Source organism: Xenopus laevis, chromosome 4S (genome assembly GCF_017654675.1).
Source record: "Xenopus laevis strain J_2021 chromosome 4S, Xenopus_laevis_v10.1, whole genome shotgun sequence".
In the NCBI taxonomy this organism is placed as follows: domain Eukaryota; kingdom Metazoa; phylum Chordata; class Amphibia; order Anura; family Pipidae; genus Xenopus; species Xenopus laevis.
The window spans coordinates 14,665,269-14,682,076 of NC_054378.1; the positions used below are offsets into that span (position 1 = coordinate 14,665,269).

The 16,808-nt window shown below is 41.3% G+C and overlaps 1 protein-coding gene across 8 annotated transcripts in view; it reads right to left on the bottom strand.

Moving 5' to 3' along the window:
* The window catches only part of ambra1.S (autophagy/beclin-1 regulator 1 S homeolog), a 66,470-nt gene that overhangs the window by 42,117 nt on the left and 7,545 nt on the right, over nt 1-16,808 (bottom strand). For all 8 annotated transcript variants that reach the window (XM_018260226.2, XM_018260225.2, XM_041560955.1 and 5 more), the window contains exons 2-7: nt 15,455-15,671; nt 14,240-14,298; nt 12,845-13,028; nt 10,696-10,868; nt 3,643-3,709; nt 1,236-2,728 (exon numbers count right to left, since the gene is read on the bottom strand). In XM_018260226.2, coding sequence (XP_018115715.1) covers nt 1,236-2,728; nt 3,643-3,709; nt 10,696-10,868; nt 12,845-13,028; nt 14,240-14,298; nt 15,455-15,589 — 2,111 coding nt within the window. In that variant the 5' untranslated portion in view covers nt 15,590-15,671. The remainder of the gene's footprint in view (nt 1-1,235; nt 2,729-3,642; nt 3,710-10,695; nt 10,869-12,844; nt 13,029-14,239; nt 14,299-15,454; nt 15,672-16,808) is intronic.

Consider the following 16,808-nt stretch of genomic DNA (forward strand, 5'->3'; position numbering starts at 1 on the left):
AGTGCTGGCTCTTCTTTTTGGGTCTGGAGCAAACCAGTTATTTTATTTCTCCTCTAGGTTAACAGTATCCCTTTAAATAAAGGTAGCAATAAAAAATTGCACACTGTGTAAAATACTGTCCCAGATTTATTAATTCCACAGATAATCTAATCAAGAGAATCTTCATGCTAATTGAGACTGCAGAAAGTCAGCATTATGAGCTGTCCAAAGTAATATCTTTCAATGGGGTACCGTTAGGATTTGATAATTGCATATCAACTTCATACAACAGCAGACCATGTAATTAAATTGGCAGATGGGCCCCCACGTAAGGGCTTCACAAAATGATGCTTTGGGGCTGCCTTCCCACCGGTTTCTGGGAGAATGGTGGGTTAAACTATTTTCAGAACTCCATATTTTATGAGGACGACTAGCTCAATTGTAAATGGTACAATCTATAGTTGCTCTCATATGGCTATGCTTCAAATCTTGAGGTCAGTGTCTATAGCTCGCATTTATGGGAAATGTGTTTCTTCCTTTGCAGAAATTACAAATGTCCTAGATAAAATCTCTTCTCCAGAGCGTTGCAATGAAATCCCCCTGGGTCAGTGGCTGGTCCTATTCTACAGATGGCTAATCACGTGCAATGAGGCATCCTGCTACCCTGCAGCGCCACCTTGTGGTAAAGACAACAACTGTAATTTTATAGGGGTGCAACAATCTAGGATTTTATGGTCCAAAACTAGATCAGTGCTGCCCAACATTGACACTGCAGGCCATAAAAATCCCTTCTGGTGAATGGTCCTCCAATTGAACAGCCCTGTTCTAGATTTGTCTCATGAAACAGTTGACAATGGCTTGTTAAAGGAGAAGAAATGTCTTCTTCCACTCGGGGGTGCCAAATGTTAGGCACCTCAAAGTGATTGTATATACTTACCTGAAACCCCGGGCCAGTGCTCCTATCAGGAGAAAACTGCACTGGCCCGGGGTTCTTCCAGCGAGCACCGCGGAGCAATCCTCTTCAAATTTCCCGGGGCAGACGAATGCGCAGTAGAACTAAATAGCCGACCTTTTAGTTAAAGTTCGGCTTTTCGCTCTACTGCGCATGCGCAGCCGAGAAAAGAAAGAAGAAGCCGGAAGAGGAACGCCTAACATTTGGCACCCCCAAGTGAAAGAAGACTTTCCTTCTCCTATAACACCAGTATCAAAGCACATCATTCCACATGCAAAAGAACCAGCAGTCCCCCCTGTCCTACCTTCTGAGAGAGTCGTCCTCTGTGCTCTCCTCCTGCAGATCCTGTGGTAAGGCCTCTTGGGATACATTCGGAGCTCTGCTAACAGATGCGGGTTGGCTATAGACACGCTCCCAGTGTCCAGTTTCTGGGTTATACACCACTCCTACTGTTCTCTCCTCCTGTGTAGTCCCATTTTCCAGGCGGCTACTGCTTGCCGCCATGCTCCCTAGGTCCACTCTATCCACCCCGGCCGTTCCAGTATGATCTGTGCTGCCAGCTGCAAGACCAGCCTGGAAAGAGCTGGGTGGAGGAATGGGTGGAGGCTGCCAGGCTGAGGTACCTGCTGTCTCTGGATAAGTTGGTGGGGTCCTTTCCCAGCGCAGTGTGTCATTGTTGAAGGTCAGCAGGTTGTGGCACGCACGGCAACGATTAATGTGTCCACGGGGCTGGCTGGAGGTGCTATCTCCTGCATGAGCTTGTGGGGGCTGATGAGATGTTCCAGGCTGCTCAGGTTCTAAATTGTTGTTAAGCATCTCGTGAGTCTGTCCCTGTGTTGTTCCCGATGCTCCTGGCTCCAATTCATGAAGCCTGTCATACTCAAGGAAGAAGCGCCTCAGGTCACACTGAAGTTCAGTTCGAGTGGTTGAGGGGTGAACAGGTGGTGGTGCCCCAGAGCTGTCAGATTCAGAGCTAGAGAATCCTCTCCCCTCTGTTGCGGAGGTGTATACAGAAGAGGATGTTTCTCCCTCCTGTTGTCGCAGAACTGACAAGAGGCTGACAGAAGAGGCACTCGTCCTGGGTGGTGGCATGGGTTCCAGCTCTGGCCGAGGTCCCATACTCAGCACAGTGCGAGTCCATTCAGAACCAGCCAAATCAGTGGGTGGTTGCTGATAGCGAGAAGGCTGCCCTGTAAGTGACCGGCGGGTAGGTCCCAGGCTCAGGTTACGCAGTGTATTGCCGGCTGTGCTGCTGTGCACGCTGCTAAAGGCAGATGGGTGGCTCAGAAGACCATGATCATGTTGAGCTGAGGATTGGTGCTGCTGCTGCTGCCGCTCTAAGGAGTGCAAGGGTTCTGTCTGCACTGGGGAAAATGAAGTGGAAGTAGCCCCTGAAGAGGTAGAAGGAGCCCCTGGTGCTTCTGGGTGTGGGAAGAGAGGAGAAGACAGCCGTGCGCTGGAGCAGCGGATACAGAGGCACAACATACTGGGGTCTTGGCAGCAGGGAGTATTGACTCCTGGAGCTCGATCTCTGGCACGGGTATACAGAACCCGCTGGTTGCTGTCGTTTGACGGGGGAGGCAGTGGTGGAGGGGGAGGGGGTGGAGGAGATGGAGTGGCAGAATCCTGCACAGGTGGCTGCTCTCCTGCCTGAGTACCTGAGGATCGGGAGGAGAGCATGTGCAGGAAATTGTGAAGCAGAGGAGTCCTGCGCACTGGTTGAGTCTGCAGCAGGGAACGCTGGCGATATATGGGAATTTCTGTGCTGTCGAGGGGAATCTCCGATTCTTCATCGCTCTGAAGAGAGATTACCAAAAAATGTATTAAAAACCTGTCTTATTACCTTGCTATAAACACAGTGTGTGATGTCTGTTCAAAACTTTTTGATATGCTATTTGTGACCACCTATTCTTTTTACAAGCAAGTGCAGTTGGCTACAAACCTTGTGCACAAACCCATGTATTCCTCGATCAAATAACTTTTTTCATGAATTTATATATTTCCTTTCAAGTATAAATTAAAGGAATTGTACAGCATAAAAATAAAAACTGGGTAAATAGATAGGCTGTGCAAAATAAAAAAATGTTTCTCATATAGTTAGTTAGGCAAAATTGTAATGTATAAAGGCTGGAGTGACTGGATGTCTAACATAATAGCCACAACACAACTTTCTATTTTTCAGCTTTCTTGGTTTCCACTGATTGGTTACCATGCTAAGGATCAATTGCAAACTCACTGAACAATTATGTCCCATGTGGCCCCCCTTCAAGCCGCTGACTAACTCAAGAGTTTTAGAGCTGAAACGCAGAAAAATGGGTTCTGTTTGACATCTAGTCACTCCAGCCTTTATACTATTGAAAAATGTGTTATTTTGTACAGTCTATTTACCCAGTTTTTATTTTTACACTGAACTGTTCATTTACATCTAAAAAGAATAAAATAATGTATTGTATTAGGGGCTGAAAGCTACCCCCAGGCCATGTCGGCACTGGGGACTGGGTGTGCATGAAATTTTAACTGCCCAGTCACCAGTGCAAATTCATTCAGTTTGAGAACTGGGAGTAAGGGAATTGGTGTTGGCTAGAGGAGCATCACTACAAAATCCACCCAAATGGTCAATTTTGTTGTGCACTGACAATGCCAACACAAATTCCAAATAGGATGTGCTTCATCTTATCTCCAAGAGTAATTGGGATACTCAGAAAGCTTACCTGCTGGTTAGAGGGGTTTACAATAGCAGTAAGAAGATAATGCCCAAGGGGGTCAAATCGTACCAATCTGTGAGGGAAAAAGAGAACACATGTAGCTTCCTTTAAAAAAAAGTGCATGGCATAGAGAAACAATTTAAAGCATTAAAGAATTAGAGAAAACACCCTAGTGACCCACAGAGTGTATACCACTACCACTGGAGAGAGTGCAGAGACGTGCTGGTTAGAGGGATGGAAGACTTAAATTATGGAGGGTAGACGGTCAAGGTTGGGGTTTGTTTTCTCTGGAAAAAAGGCGCTTGCGGGGGGACATGATTACACTTTCATTTGAAGTAACGTAGGTGGTTCTTTACAGCGAGGACAGTGAGGTTGTGGAATGCACTGCCGGGTGATGTTGTGATGCTGATTCAGTTAATGCCTTTAAGAATGGCTTGGATGATTTCTTGGACAGACATAATATCAAAGGCTATTGTGATACTAAGCTCTATAGTTAGTATAGGTATGGGTATATAGAAATCATGTGAAAGTAGGGAGGGGTGTATGTATGTATGTACAAAATGTCAATTTTTTCTTCCGCTAAACTTTTATCTTTCTTTTGTGTAGAAAAATAAAGAGGTGCTCAAATGTTAGCTCTGCTGCAATTAAAGAGCTTTTATCACATATCCACAAAAATAGTAACAAATGGCACACTCACTTCAATGCTTCTGCTTCAATTCAAATCGTGTTCTTTTTATTTCGGTGAGATCAATAAGCAAACGTTTCGGGGTCAAGCCCCTTCATCAAGTGCTACTTACAAACAGTGTGATTGAAAACATTTATAGGGTAAGGTCTTGTATGACCACACTCCGTGATTAAATAACATTGGTTACACCTTTGATGTCCATTAACATTGTGCTTGTGTATTCTGTTACATTTTCCACCATCAAAAGGATACAAAGTGCCTCTGCAATAAATAAATCCATAAATAGTGTAAAAAACTTCATACCGCAATCCTTCTTGTAGTGTACATTATATCGATATTTCTCTAGACTGTGGGATAAAATTTATAATATAAAATAAAACTTTCATATTATAAAAACATAAATTGTAACTAAGAATACGTGATTTTATGTTTTTATAATATGAAAGTTTTATTTTATATTATAAATTTTATCCCACAGTCTAGAGAAATATCGATATAATGTACACTACAAGAAGGATTGCGGTATGAAGTTTTTTACACTATTTATGGATTTATTTATTGCAGAGGCACTTTGTATCCTTTTGATGGTGGAAAATGTAACAAAGAATACACAAGCACAATGTTAATGGACATCAAAGGTGTAACCAATGTTATTTAATCACGAAGGGGTGTGGTCATACAAGACCTTACCCTATAAATGTTTTCAATCACACTGTTTGTAAGTAGCACTTGATGAAGGGGCTTGACCCCGAAACGTCTGCTTATTGATCTCACCGAAATAAAAAGAACACGATTTGAATTGAAGCAGAAGCATTGAAGTGAGTGTGCCATTTGTTACTATTTTTGTGGATATGTGTATGTATGTATGCTGGATTTTCATTTGGAGGGGTTGGACTTGATGGACTTTGTCTTTTTTCAACCCAATTCAACTATGTAACTATCTATAGCAGAAGGGCTTACAAGCACATTAAAGGAACAGTTCATGTAAAAATAAAAACTGGGTAAATAGATAGGCTGTGCAAAATAAAAACATTTTCTAATATAGTTAGTTAGCCGAAAATGTAATCTATAAAAGCTGGAGTGACTGGATGTCTAATATAACAAGAAAATAATAAGAAATGTGAAGACTGCACACTCAAAATATATATTTGGAACGCATCTTAAATTCCTCTGAGTTTACTTAAGCTCGTCACTATACATCAGCCGCTGGATGTATGGTAACGGAACTTCCGCATCCTGGAGCGCATATGCGTTCCAAATGCTTCTGACTTCCGGGGTTCTCTTGTCTGCACATGAGAGCAGGATGTGACGTCAGACGCCAAATGAAGGACACGCAAAGGGATCACGGTACTGACATTGAAAGGTATATAATCGTGTGAATTGGTGGATTCTGCATGTTTATTTATTTGTTTTTTATTTTTTTATCCCCTGATGAAGACCTTTAGGGTCGAAACGCGTAGTGCCTATGCTTTGGGGCCATTTTTGTAACTTTGTTTTTTGATGGAATAAATTACTTTTTTTCATATACTTTGAGTCTGCAGTCTTCATATTTATTATTTTCCCGACATCTTGGTGACTCTCTTGGGAGTCCCGTAAGTATTGCACCTCGCATTTATGTTTTGGGTGTGTGCCTTCTAATTTTCTTTTTCTGTGGTCTAATATAATAGTAAAGAACACTACTTCCTTTGCAGCTCTCTAACTCAGAGTTGGTCAGCGACTATAGGGGGGCCACATGGGACATAACTGTTCAGTTAGTTTGCAATTGATCCTCAGCATTCAGCTCAGATTCAAAAGCAACAGTTATGTCCCATGTGCCCCCCTCAAGTCACTGATTGGTTACTGCCTGGTAACCAATCAGTGGAAACCAAGAGAGCTGCAAAGCAGGAAGTAGTGTTCTGGCTATTATGTTAGACATCCAGTCACTCCAGCCTTTATACATTACATTTTTGGACTATATTGAAAACATTTTTTATTTTGTAACAGCCTAAATTATTTACCTAGTGTTTATTTTAATACTGAAACATAATAATACATCAGCAGATATCATTATGGAATGTGAGAAGGGAGTAAACCTCCTGTAATGGGGCCAAAATCGAAGTGATGTACCTTTAATGTATTGTAGTAGGAGAAATATCAGTTATTTACCTCTAATGGCTTGCTGGAGAGATAATCAATGCAAACCCTCCAGACAATAGAATCTATTCATCAGGCAGTGTTTATGTTACCTATTTAGTTAGCTATTAATAGGCAACCTCTTTAATTCCTCATTATTTTCCAATTACCTTTTAGGATGAATGGAGTACAAGAGAGAGCCACTCAGCATTTCCCCGTGCACGCACTAAATCATGACTGTATCTAGCCTTTCGGTGGACAACTGAACCCTTGCAGAGAAGGTCTGAGTGATGGCATCTCGTCCGGCAGTTGGAATAAACCCGTGGCATCTCAGATGACAGCTAATGCATATCCATTTTATAAACTTAGTGAATAAGTAAGTCTTGGAGCTGCAAGTTGTATCCCACATGCTGAAGGGATGCTCCAGAGGAACACTTAATGAAGAACAATTCTTAGCCAACATTGCCCCTAGTAATTTGGAGGCATTGGCTCAAGAAACAACTTACCAACTCAAAACGTTGCAATATTTTCATGGGAACACATTGAGCTCTACTGAAATCGAGAATGCATAAAAATGCTGTGGGGCAAATTAACAGATCAGGTCTGTGAGACAGGGTCAGTTTGCACATGTATGGGTGTCTGGAGCAGGCCCGGACTGACAATCTGTGGGTTCTGGCAAATGCCAGAGGGGCTGCTGTAAGATGCCATAGAAAGTCATTATTTAGTGGGCTGGTGGGGGGCTGTTTGGGCTAGGGATGTACCGAATCCAGGATTCGGGCTTTTTCAGCAGGATTCGGATTCGGCCGAATCCTTCTGCCAGGCTGAAGCGAATCCTAATTTGCATATGAAAATTAGGGACGGGGATGGAAATCCCGTGACTTTGTCACAAAACAAGGAAGTAAAAAATGTTTTCCCCTTCCCACCCATCACCCACCCACCACATGCAAATTAGGATTCGGTTCGGTATTCGGTAGTTTGGGCCTCTGTGTGGCCTGTTTGGGCCTCTGGGTACCTGATATGCCAGGGCCTATTTTGATTCTCAATCCAGACCTGGTCTGGAGTGTGGGGGTTAACCATTAGACCTGGAGTATGAAGGAACACAGTCAACAATTTGTGATGGTTGGGTCAGATTTAAAATTTTTGAAATTTACTAGGTTGGTTGATTTATATATTAGCAGGGGTGCATTCTGCTAGATGAAGGTATAGACAGGGTCAGACTAGCATATTAGAGTATCCCCTGGTAAAGCCAGGTCTCTGTGGGCCCAAGCCAGGGACTAAAGGTATGGGACCCATAATCCGGAAACCCGCTATCCAGAAAGCTCCAAATTACTAAAAGGCCATCTCCCATTGGCTACATTTTATATAAATAATCCACATTTTTAAAAATGATTTCCTTTTTCTCTGTAATAATAAAACAGTAGCTCGTACTGCCTATTGGGTTTATTTAATGTTTACATGATTATCTAGTGGACAAGGTATGGACATCCAAATTACGGAAAGATCCATTATCCGGGAAAACCACGGTCCCGAGCATTCTGGATAACAGGCCCCATACCTGTCCATGGTATAGTCAATGTTGAAACGGTGTCTCTGGTAAAGAGAAGATACATTTCCTGCATTTGTACTGATGCTGGCGTGCATTGATATGTGTTCCACCCTACAGCTGTAAGGTATACCGTGTGTCTACCAACATGTGGCAAAATGCCCAAGAACTTAAATCTGAACATTTATGAGTTCATACCAGTTCATGCTACAACTGCAGCTCCTACATGATATTGAATGGCAGACATGAAAGTTGCCTGGCAGCTGGCAATCCTGCTTGAACTAAAGCCCATGGAACTTAGATGAAACTTCATGGTTAGAACAGTATTTTTTTCTTCCCCATTAACATCTATGTTTTCAGAAGGACCAATCCCTGGAGATAAATGTGCATCAGACCACAGAGCACAGTAATTAAAGGGACCATGAGAAACCTCAGATCAGAAGTAAGACAGAATTCAATAGGCAGTAGGTCCCTATAAATGGTGTGTCTGTGCAATAGAAAAAGTAAAAACACTCAATATAAAACAGACTGGTAACATCACACATCGTATAGATGGATGACAAGAAGTTGGGGCTTGTGATAAATTGCAGACTATAACTTTTATGTTTATCTCAATCTTCTAACTAAGAGGCTGGCAAAACTCCCAGGCGAGACAACAGCAACTTTAAAGAAGCCAAAACGGGATTTGTATTGTTCCTTAAGGACCAATAACATTAATTTTTTTTATTAAAAAATTCATTAGCGTAGAACGAAAAAAACCCAGACATATTAAACTTTTAAAGTCTTTATTAAGAAATAACGTACGGAAACTCCAGTTGTGCTCCTCTTCAGAAAAGGCAATCGGGAGATCCATTATGCGGCGCTCGATTTCTCCTCCATGCTTTCCTTTTAGGAGATAGTCAGGAAGGAGAAATCGAGCGCCGCATGATGGATCGTCACCGTGTCGCCTTTTCTGAAGCGGAGCGCAGCAGTGTCGTAAAGTTATTTCTTAATAAAGACTTAGTGATTTAAAAGTTTAATATGTATTTGTGGGTTTTTTTCGTTCTACACAAACAAATTTTTAAATAAAAAATAAAAAAAATTGATGTTACTGATCCTTTAATTCAAGGATAAACTAGTTTCTATTTAGTCGTGAGTCTAGTTTTTCCCTTAGACCAAAGTGAATTGCATTAAAGGGGTTGTTCACCTTTGACATGGACTTTTAGTAAAAACGTAGAAAGTGATATTCTGAGACAATTTTGCAATTGATTTTCATTTATTATTATTTGTGGTTTTGGAGCTATTTTGCCACCCGGCTGGTATTTTAACGGCCTAGGCTCTGCCATTGACTTGTAAATCAACTTTTGCGTTGTGGCTCTGCCCCTTTTTGTGTCGCAGCTCCGCCCCTTTAGTTCCCTCCCCCACGCTGGCCGGTAAAACTTTTTTACAAAGGTGGCAACCCTACTCACAACTTGAATGCAAGGTTATTTAAGAAAAAACATCTAACGTCGAATATTCGATTGAATAGTCCCAACCCGAAAATTCTTATCGAATTAGAATCGAGTTTTCCCTCTGAAAAAAACTCAAATGTCAGGAAGGCAATTAACATATTCAAATGGTTCAACAGACCTCTGCCATTGACTTGTAAATGAACTCAGCAGGATTTAGGCAGCAAATATTAGAATTAGAACTGTTTCCACGGTCAAGATTTGATAAATCTCACATTCAAATTTACATTCGAATTGAGGGATTAAAATTCGATCGTGTGAATTTTTTTCCCCGAAAATTCAAATTTACTATTTGAACCTTAATAGATATGTCCCAAAATGTGTAGCCTCACAGAGAATTTGGTTTTAGATGGGGTCAGTGACCCCTATTTGAAAGCTGGAAATAAATAAATAAATAATGAAGACCAGCTGAAAAGTTGTTTAGAATTGGCCATTCTATAACATACTAAAAATTAACTTAAAGGTAAACTTAAAGGTAACTTAAAGGGGTGGTTAATTGTTAATATGTCATAAAATGGCTAATTCTAAGCAAATTTCCAATTAAATTTTAAGTTTTTTTTTTTAGTTTCTGAATTATTTGCCTTCTACTTCTGACCCTTTCTAGTTTTCAAATGGGGGTCACTGAAAAAACAAATGCTCTGTAGGTCTACAAGTTAATTGTATTATGTTATAAAATGGCTAATTTTCAATTGTTTTTTATCATTTATTTTGTATAGTTTTTAATTATTTGCCTTTTACTTCTGGCTCCTTTCAGCTGTCAAATGAGGGTCACTGACCCCACCTAAAAAACGAATGCTCTGTAAGGCTACAAATTTATTGTTATGGATACTTTTTAGTACTCTATTCTATTTCTATTCGGGCCCTTTCCAGTCTTATATTCAAATCAGTGCATGGTTGCTAGGGTAATTTGGACTCTAGCAACCAGATGTCTGAAAGTGCAAACTGGAGAGCTGCTAATTAAAAAGTTAAATAATTCAAAAACCACAAATAATAAAAAAATGAAAATCAATTGCAAATTGTCTCAAAATATCCCTCTCTACATCATACTAAAAGTTAATTTAAAAGTGAACCCCTTTAATGAATAAAAATCAATAGGATACTAGCAGAAGCAGAATAAAAAGTATATGGCATATTTTAGATAGAGAACAATCTATAAATCCATGGCAGAAGGCACATGTACATTCCTATCTACCATTTGCAGCCTCTAAAAAAAAAAAAAAAAAGTTCCTCACCGTACACGTTCCATTTCACTGGCCGTTTTCACCGCAGCAAAAGGTTCTCGACGGCTCCAGTCCCAGAAGTGAATCTCGCTGGCGGTGGCGATAAGCAGCAGCTGTACTGTGGGGTGGAAAGCCAGGGAGGCAATTGCGTTGTTACTGTCCGTGAACCAGCTTTCACTTCCGCCCTGAAACATGTAAAAATAAAATTAGGGACATATGCTGGAAAAGAGACAAAAATGCAAGGGGAGAATTCTGTAAAGGGAATTCATTACATGTGAGCCGAGCATTAGACAGGCACATAAAGCCAAGATATCATTGCATTTTAATGTTTTTTGGCATAGGGTTGCAGTGTCTCTTTCCAAGACAAGCAACCCTGTGCCTGTTCTGTTACAGCTCCACATTCAACTCTCAAACACAGTTTGGGCTCCTTCTTTGACTACGACTCTCCATTGTTCAGGGTGCAGCACATCAGGTACCACAGGGCAGAGCACTGCACATCCACTATACCCAGAGTGCGGAGAACACAATAATCTACATGAGGCTGGAAACGGAAGGGCTGTAACTTAAATGGTAAGGGTATAAGAGCTGCAGGAAGAGTCGGAGTAGATCTTCACCATAAAACTTTACCACAGCTTTACTTGCTCTTTAAAGGGGAACTATTGTGAAAATGAAAATTTAACATAAGCTTCATCACACTGAAATAAGAAACTTTCTAAATATAACCAATTAAATATTCTGCATTGTTTCTGAAATATTGTTGTTTATCTTCACTATTCCTCTCTCCGCATCTGTTTCTCTTCATTCTATCTTCTTGCAGCAGTTGGGTGTCAGATAGTCATTGACAGTTTCATCCACTATATCTTATAGGTAGGGGGCTTCCTTTCCTAGCAGATGTATTAGAGCTCACTCAAATAACTGAGTGAACAACAGTACAAACAAAATCTAACAAAAGAACTGCCTTTTCCACATATTCTGCATGTAGAGAGACAATATGCCTGGTGATTTTAATAGAGTGAGCTCTAATACATCTTCTAGGCAAATACAATTTATTGGATCTGTCAATGAATATCTTATATTTCATTTTCGCAGTAGTTCCCCTTTAAGCAAGATGGATGCTCATTTAAAAAACATTGTCTTGATTTGATCACCTAAATCTGGGTTGTCCATCTGGTGGTGCACCTGCTCTGGCCAACAGTCATGTTTCATTGCCAATTGGTACATGACTGTTTCTAAGGATTTATAGAAAGACAAACAAACAAGGGAACTGTGAAGACCTTGGAGAAGCAGCAGGAGATTTCTTTCTCCAAACTCCAGTTTGGACCAGCATAAATTTGCTTTGGATGCTGTGCCTACCATCTGCAGCCTTGACCACAATACCATATGAAAGGCTATTAAAATGATATAGAACAGATTAACAGATGGACCAGGGTTATAGAAGCCTTGGCCATAAGTTCTGCAACTAATCTGCTATCACCTCCAACAGTAAGGAGTGCTTCATGCTGGAAGAGACTGGTTCTTCCAGGTCAGATAACCATATAGTTATAAACACTCTAAACACTGAAGTTACTCCACCAATGGACTACTTGCTGATCCTGATGCCATATATGTGGGGGGGGGTTTCTTCAAATGAAATTTACATTTTTTTAAGATCTCTAAAAACTGTAGCACTTACTTTGGGCAGGATTATCCCACTACTTCGAAATACCCCTTGAGGAAGATATTCGCACTTCTTCCCTTCTCTTTTCAATCTATAAGACTATGATAACCTTGAGATATTGGTGCAGTGAAGAGCATATGAATATTTTCTAGATAGATGGGAAAAGCTTAATTGCTGTTAAAGTCTAAGGCATCTAAGCTGTCAATGATAAGATATTTCTCATCAACAAAAAAGAAGGATCTCACAACTTCAAGGGTCAAAAATGGAATGAACACTCCATTATACTGCTCCCCGAAGAAGATATACTGAGAGTGTCAATTAGACTCCACTCTTTACATGGGTCTGTTCCTTGAGAGACGGCTCAGTTGACCAGTGCCTTAAAAGTGTAGCTCAAGGTTTCTGTTGTGTCTCTTCTGTCTTCTCAACAGAATGGGAAAATAGTTCAAGTGTCTGGAATTTGAACGTGTAAAAGGAACAGACTCAAAGAGTGCACCAGGTACTTACATGTAAGTCCCAAATTCGAACCTCGCCATCTAGGCACCCTGATGCAATGAGCCCTGGGATGGTGGGATGGAAAGTCACACACCATGGAGTGCGCCGATGGCCCACAAGAGAATGGATACAGCGCCCAGTCTTAACCTCTGTGATGTAAATATTGTGATTTACATGGGTGGAGGCCAGCAGAGTCCTGAAGAAGAGGAGATGGTATTACACAGGTTAGGAAACGCAGGCTTGTACAATGAGCAATGTATCCTAAAACTAAAAGGTAAATAAGACAATTTCATGCAGTTACAATGTAAAAGGCTCTACAGTGTCCCCTTTGCCCATCGTTAGAGCCACTTATGAGAAAAGAGAGGACACCATGTGCACAGGGTTGGTCGAGAACTAAGCAGAGACCTCACAAGCACTGACTGCACAGTCAACAGCAATGAGCCATTTGTTGTGGTTCTCCTCCAATGCCTCCCCCAGCACCTAAAACTGCGCCTGAATTAGATAACTGAACTTTTCCTTTAAATCCTATAATAATATGTTCTCTGGACAGTTCATAGGCACGACATAACGCATTCTATCATGGGCCCCCAAGCATCTAAACATGCCTTTTGGCCAGTGTCCATGGGAAAATATTTATGTACATTTGTTCATTACCATTTACATAAGGAATATCCAACCTGCGGCACTGTAGCACCCCAGCTGTGGTTAAAATGCAGCTAGCAGCACCCCTCTACAGGCATCATGGATATATCATGCTGCATTTGATATATATTTCACTTCTTATGTTAGCATTAATGGCCTGTATTGCATTGCCCTGGGAATCCTTTTCTAGCCAGTTCTGCATGTTTATCCCTCACTGGCAGGCCCGGACTCGCAATCTGTGGGTTCTGGCAAATGCCAGAGGGGCTGCTGTAAGTTGCCATAGACAGGCTGGTGGGATCTGTGTGGGCTGCTGTGTGGCCTGTCTGGGCCTCTGTGTACAAGAAATGCCAGGGCCAGTCGAGGAGTGCTCACTGATCACCATTTATTGCCAGTCAGTTACAAATATGAAAAATTACTTAATGCCAATTATATTTCATATTCATCTCATTAACCACAGCTATATGCCTTTAATTCCTTGGCCAATAAGTACTGCTGTGAAACTTTGGCCAAGGCATGCTTGTTGTTTCCACATGACAGCAAAGCAAAATGCTGGGGCATGTAATGTCTGTGTATAAACTCTGAGTCAAGCCCTTAAGCAGATACAGAGTGAAAGCTGCTCTTGTTAGGCCCTAATCATTATGCTCAGCGTGCACTTTCTTGGCAGATCCCAAGTAAGAGGGGAGATGATCTTGATAGTGCTCTGCCAGTTGGCAAAGCAGCTGCATGCGATCATGTGTGCCAGTAGGCACAGGGGGAGGAACGTACCTGTCTGGGCTGAAAGCCAGTAGGAATGTAGAACGCGGGCTGTCAGGAAGCTCCACCTTCTGCAAGACAAACAAGACATGGCAAGGTCACGGGTTTAGAAATAAACAAGGCAGAAACACAAATAATACCCTCATGCACCAGTGAATTGACAAGAGCCCTCTGGAGAGACTTTTCCCATCAGAGCTACTTTATACCTGCTGACAAACTGCAAAGGAATGGGCACAAGTACTATTTGATTTTAACTAGGTGTGTGTGCGTTACATATTGGTGCGTGCCTGACATTACATACAGGGGTATAATTACAAGGAGATGGCATAGTAGATCTAAAGCTGGGCATACACGGATCGATCCAAGCCAAACAAGCAGATTGCTGTGGGCACAATTGGGCTGATCACATTCTATCATAACAGGGGCCTAATGGGACCTGTTGGAAGAGGACAGAATCAACATGCAGACAGGGCTCTTGCCTGATGAGATTCCAGGCAGATTTTCCAGACACAGGTCAGCCGAGCTATTGGAAAGGCCCCATACATGATGAGTACCTGAATAATAGAATTTTCTTTATCTAGAGTAGCAATGGAATACATGCTACACCTTAATTCCTTAGAAATAATAAGATAAACTCACATCTGAGACTTCTGTTCAAAATCATAGGCTTTTTTGGCTTTAGTTACACCCGCCACCCTCTAATTCCACTAGTGTGCCTATAAGGCATTCTGTTTTTAAAGGAGACCTAAACCCTAAAAATGAATATGGCTAAAAATGCCATATTTTATACACTGAAGTTGAACTTATTGCACCAGCCTACAGTTTCAGCTTCTCAATAGCAGGACTTCAAACTTGTCACAGGGGGTCACCATCTTGGAAAGTGGAAAGCTTAGGGGTCGTCACTAATTATCCAGCAGAAAATGAGGTTGGTCTGTAATATAAGCTGATGCTACAGGGCTGATTATTAAATCCTATCAAATCGTCTCTTCTTCAAGCCACTAATCTTACTGCTGGCTAGAATCTAATCGACGGCAGGATGGTACTCTGAGTCCTTCGTTTTCCAGTTTCCAGAGCTTATCTGTTGTGTAACCTGAGCCGTTTCTCCTTTGAATGGCTGCCCCATTGCTACACAGCAGCTTATTTATATAAACTAGAGTAGTGTTTCTGAAGCAAACATAGTAGTTTTACTAGTGCAAGCCAACATTACATTATATTTGTATTACTCACCTTGCCCTCCCATTTCATAAACCGAGTCTTATCCTCCACCAGGCATTGCAGAAGACGTTGGGCTCCCTGAGCTTGCAACCCTCTCTCCCGTCCAGCCAGGATCCGGACTGCATTCTTCTCAGGCACTACCCTCATGTCACCACCAGTGCCGTCACAGCCAGTTCTTGGAACTAGATGCAGGAGCTGACATCCAGGAGCAGGCAGACTTCATGGAATCCTAGTGTACGGGAAAGGAATACACAGCATGATAAGCAAGAAATATTTCCTGCATATTGTTCTTATCTCCTTGACAGACAACCCAAATTACCCCACATCTATACAAATGGTGTAGTTAAACCAATAAGAGTACAGTATAATCTATTTAAATGGTGCATGCAGTGACCTGAATACATCTCTGGTTCACTTGTTGGTGCATAGCTGTGTCCTTTAAAGAGGATCTCTCATTTACTGCTACAGCTCAGCCTGTTTTGGGCATTACCCGGCGCATAGCTGAGTTCTGTAGATGAAATGGCACTCGGTGGGGACGGAGCCAACCTTTCATTTAGCTGTGTAGGGAGGCAACTGTCGCCTCAAAACAGGCTGAAAAACCAAGTATCTTTTTGCCCCATGCCAATAACGAGGTTGTTCACCTTACAAATACTTTTTCAGTTTAGTTGTGCTGAGCGGTTTTAGATTGTTCTCCAGAAATAAAGATTTTTTTCAATAACTTTCCGTTTCTTTATTTTTTACGTCTTTCCAAAATCTAAGTTTAAAGGGGAACTCCACACAAACATAATTTGAGCTTTTTGAAAAGTAACTATAATTTCAAGCAACTTTGCAATATACATCAATTAAAAAATATGCAGACTTGTCATGATTTTTAATGGTTTGGAACAGTCCCCCCGATCTCCTGCTGATCTCTCCGACTACTTTGCTGATCTGACTGACTACTGTTACTTTGTATCAGTAGCCATCTGTACTCAGCCTGCATCCTCCAAACCCCACAATTCCCTGCACATGTGATTTCAATAAGAACCAGAACATTACTGTGCAATGCATTGTGGGTTATGTAGTTATTGCATGCTGTGGGTTGTGTAGTTATTGCAGCTCAGTGATCCAGAAGCATCTGAAATATTACAATTTACTACATTTAGTTGATACAATTATTTGATACATTCTACATATCTGTAGAATATTAGCAACTATTGTATCAATTCGAACAGCTGCCTTTAATGAAACTCAGCAATAAAGATAAGAAATGTATCAACTAAACGTATCAATTTAGAACAGTTTACAGGGTCGGCGACCACCAGAGCTGCTTAAGAAAGGTGAAAAATGACACTTTACACTTCAATATTAGAAAAACAGTCACACA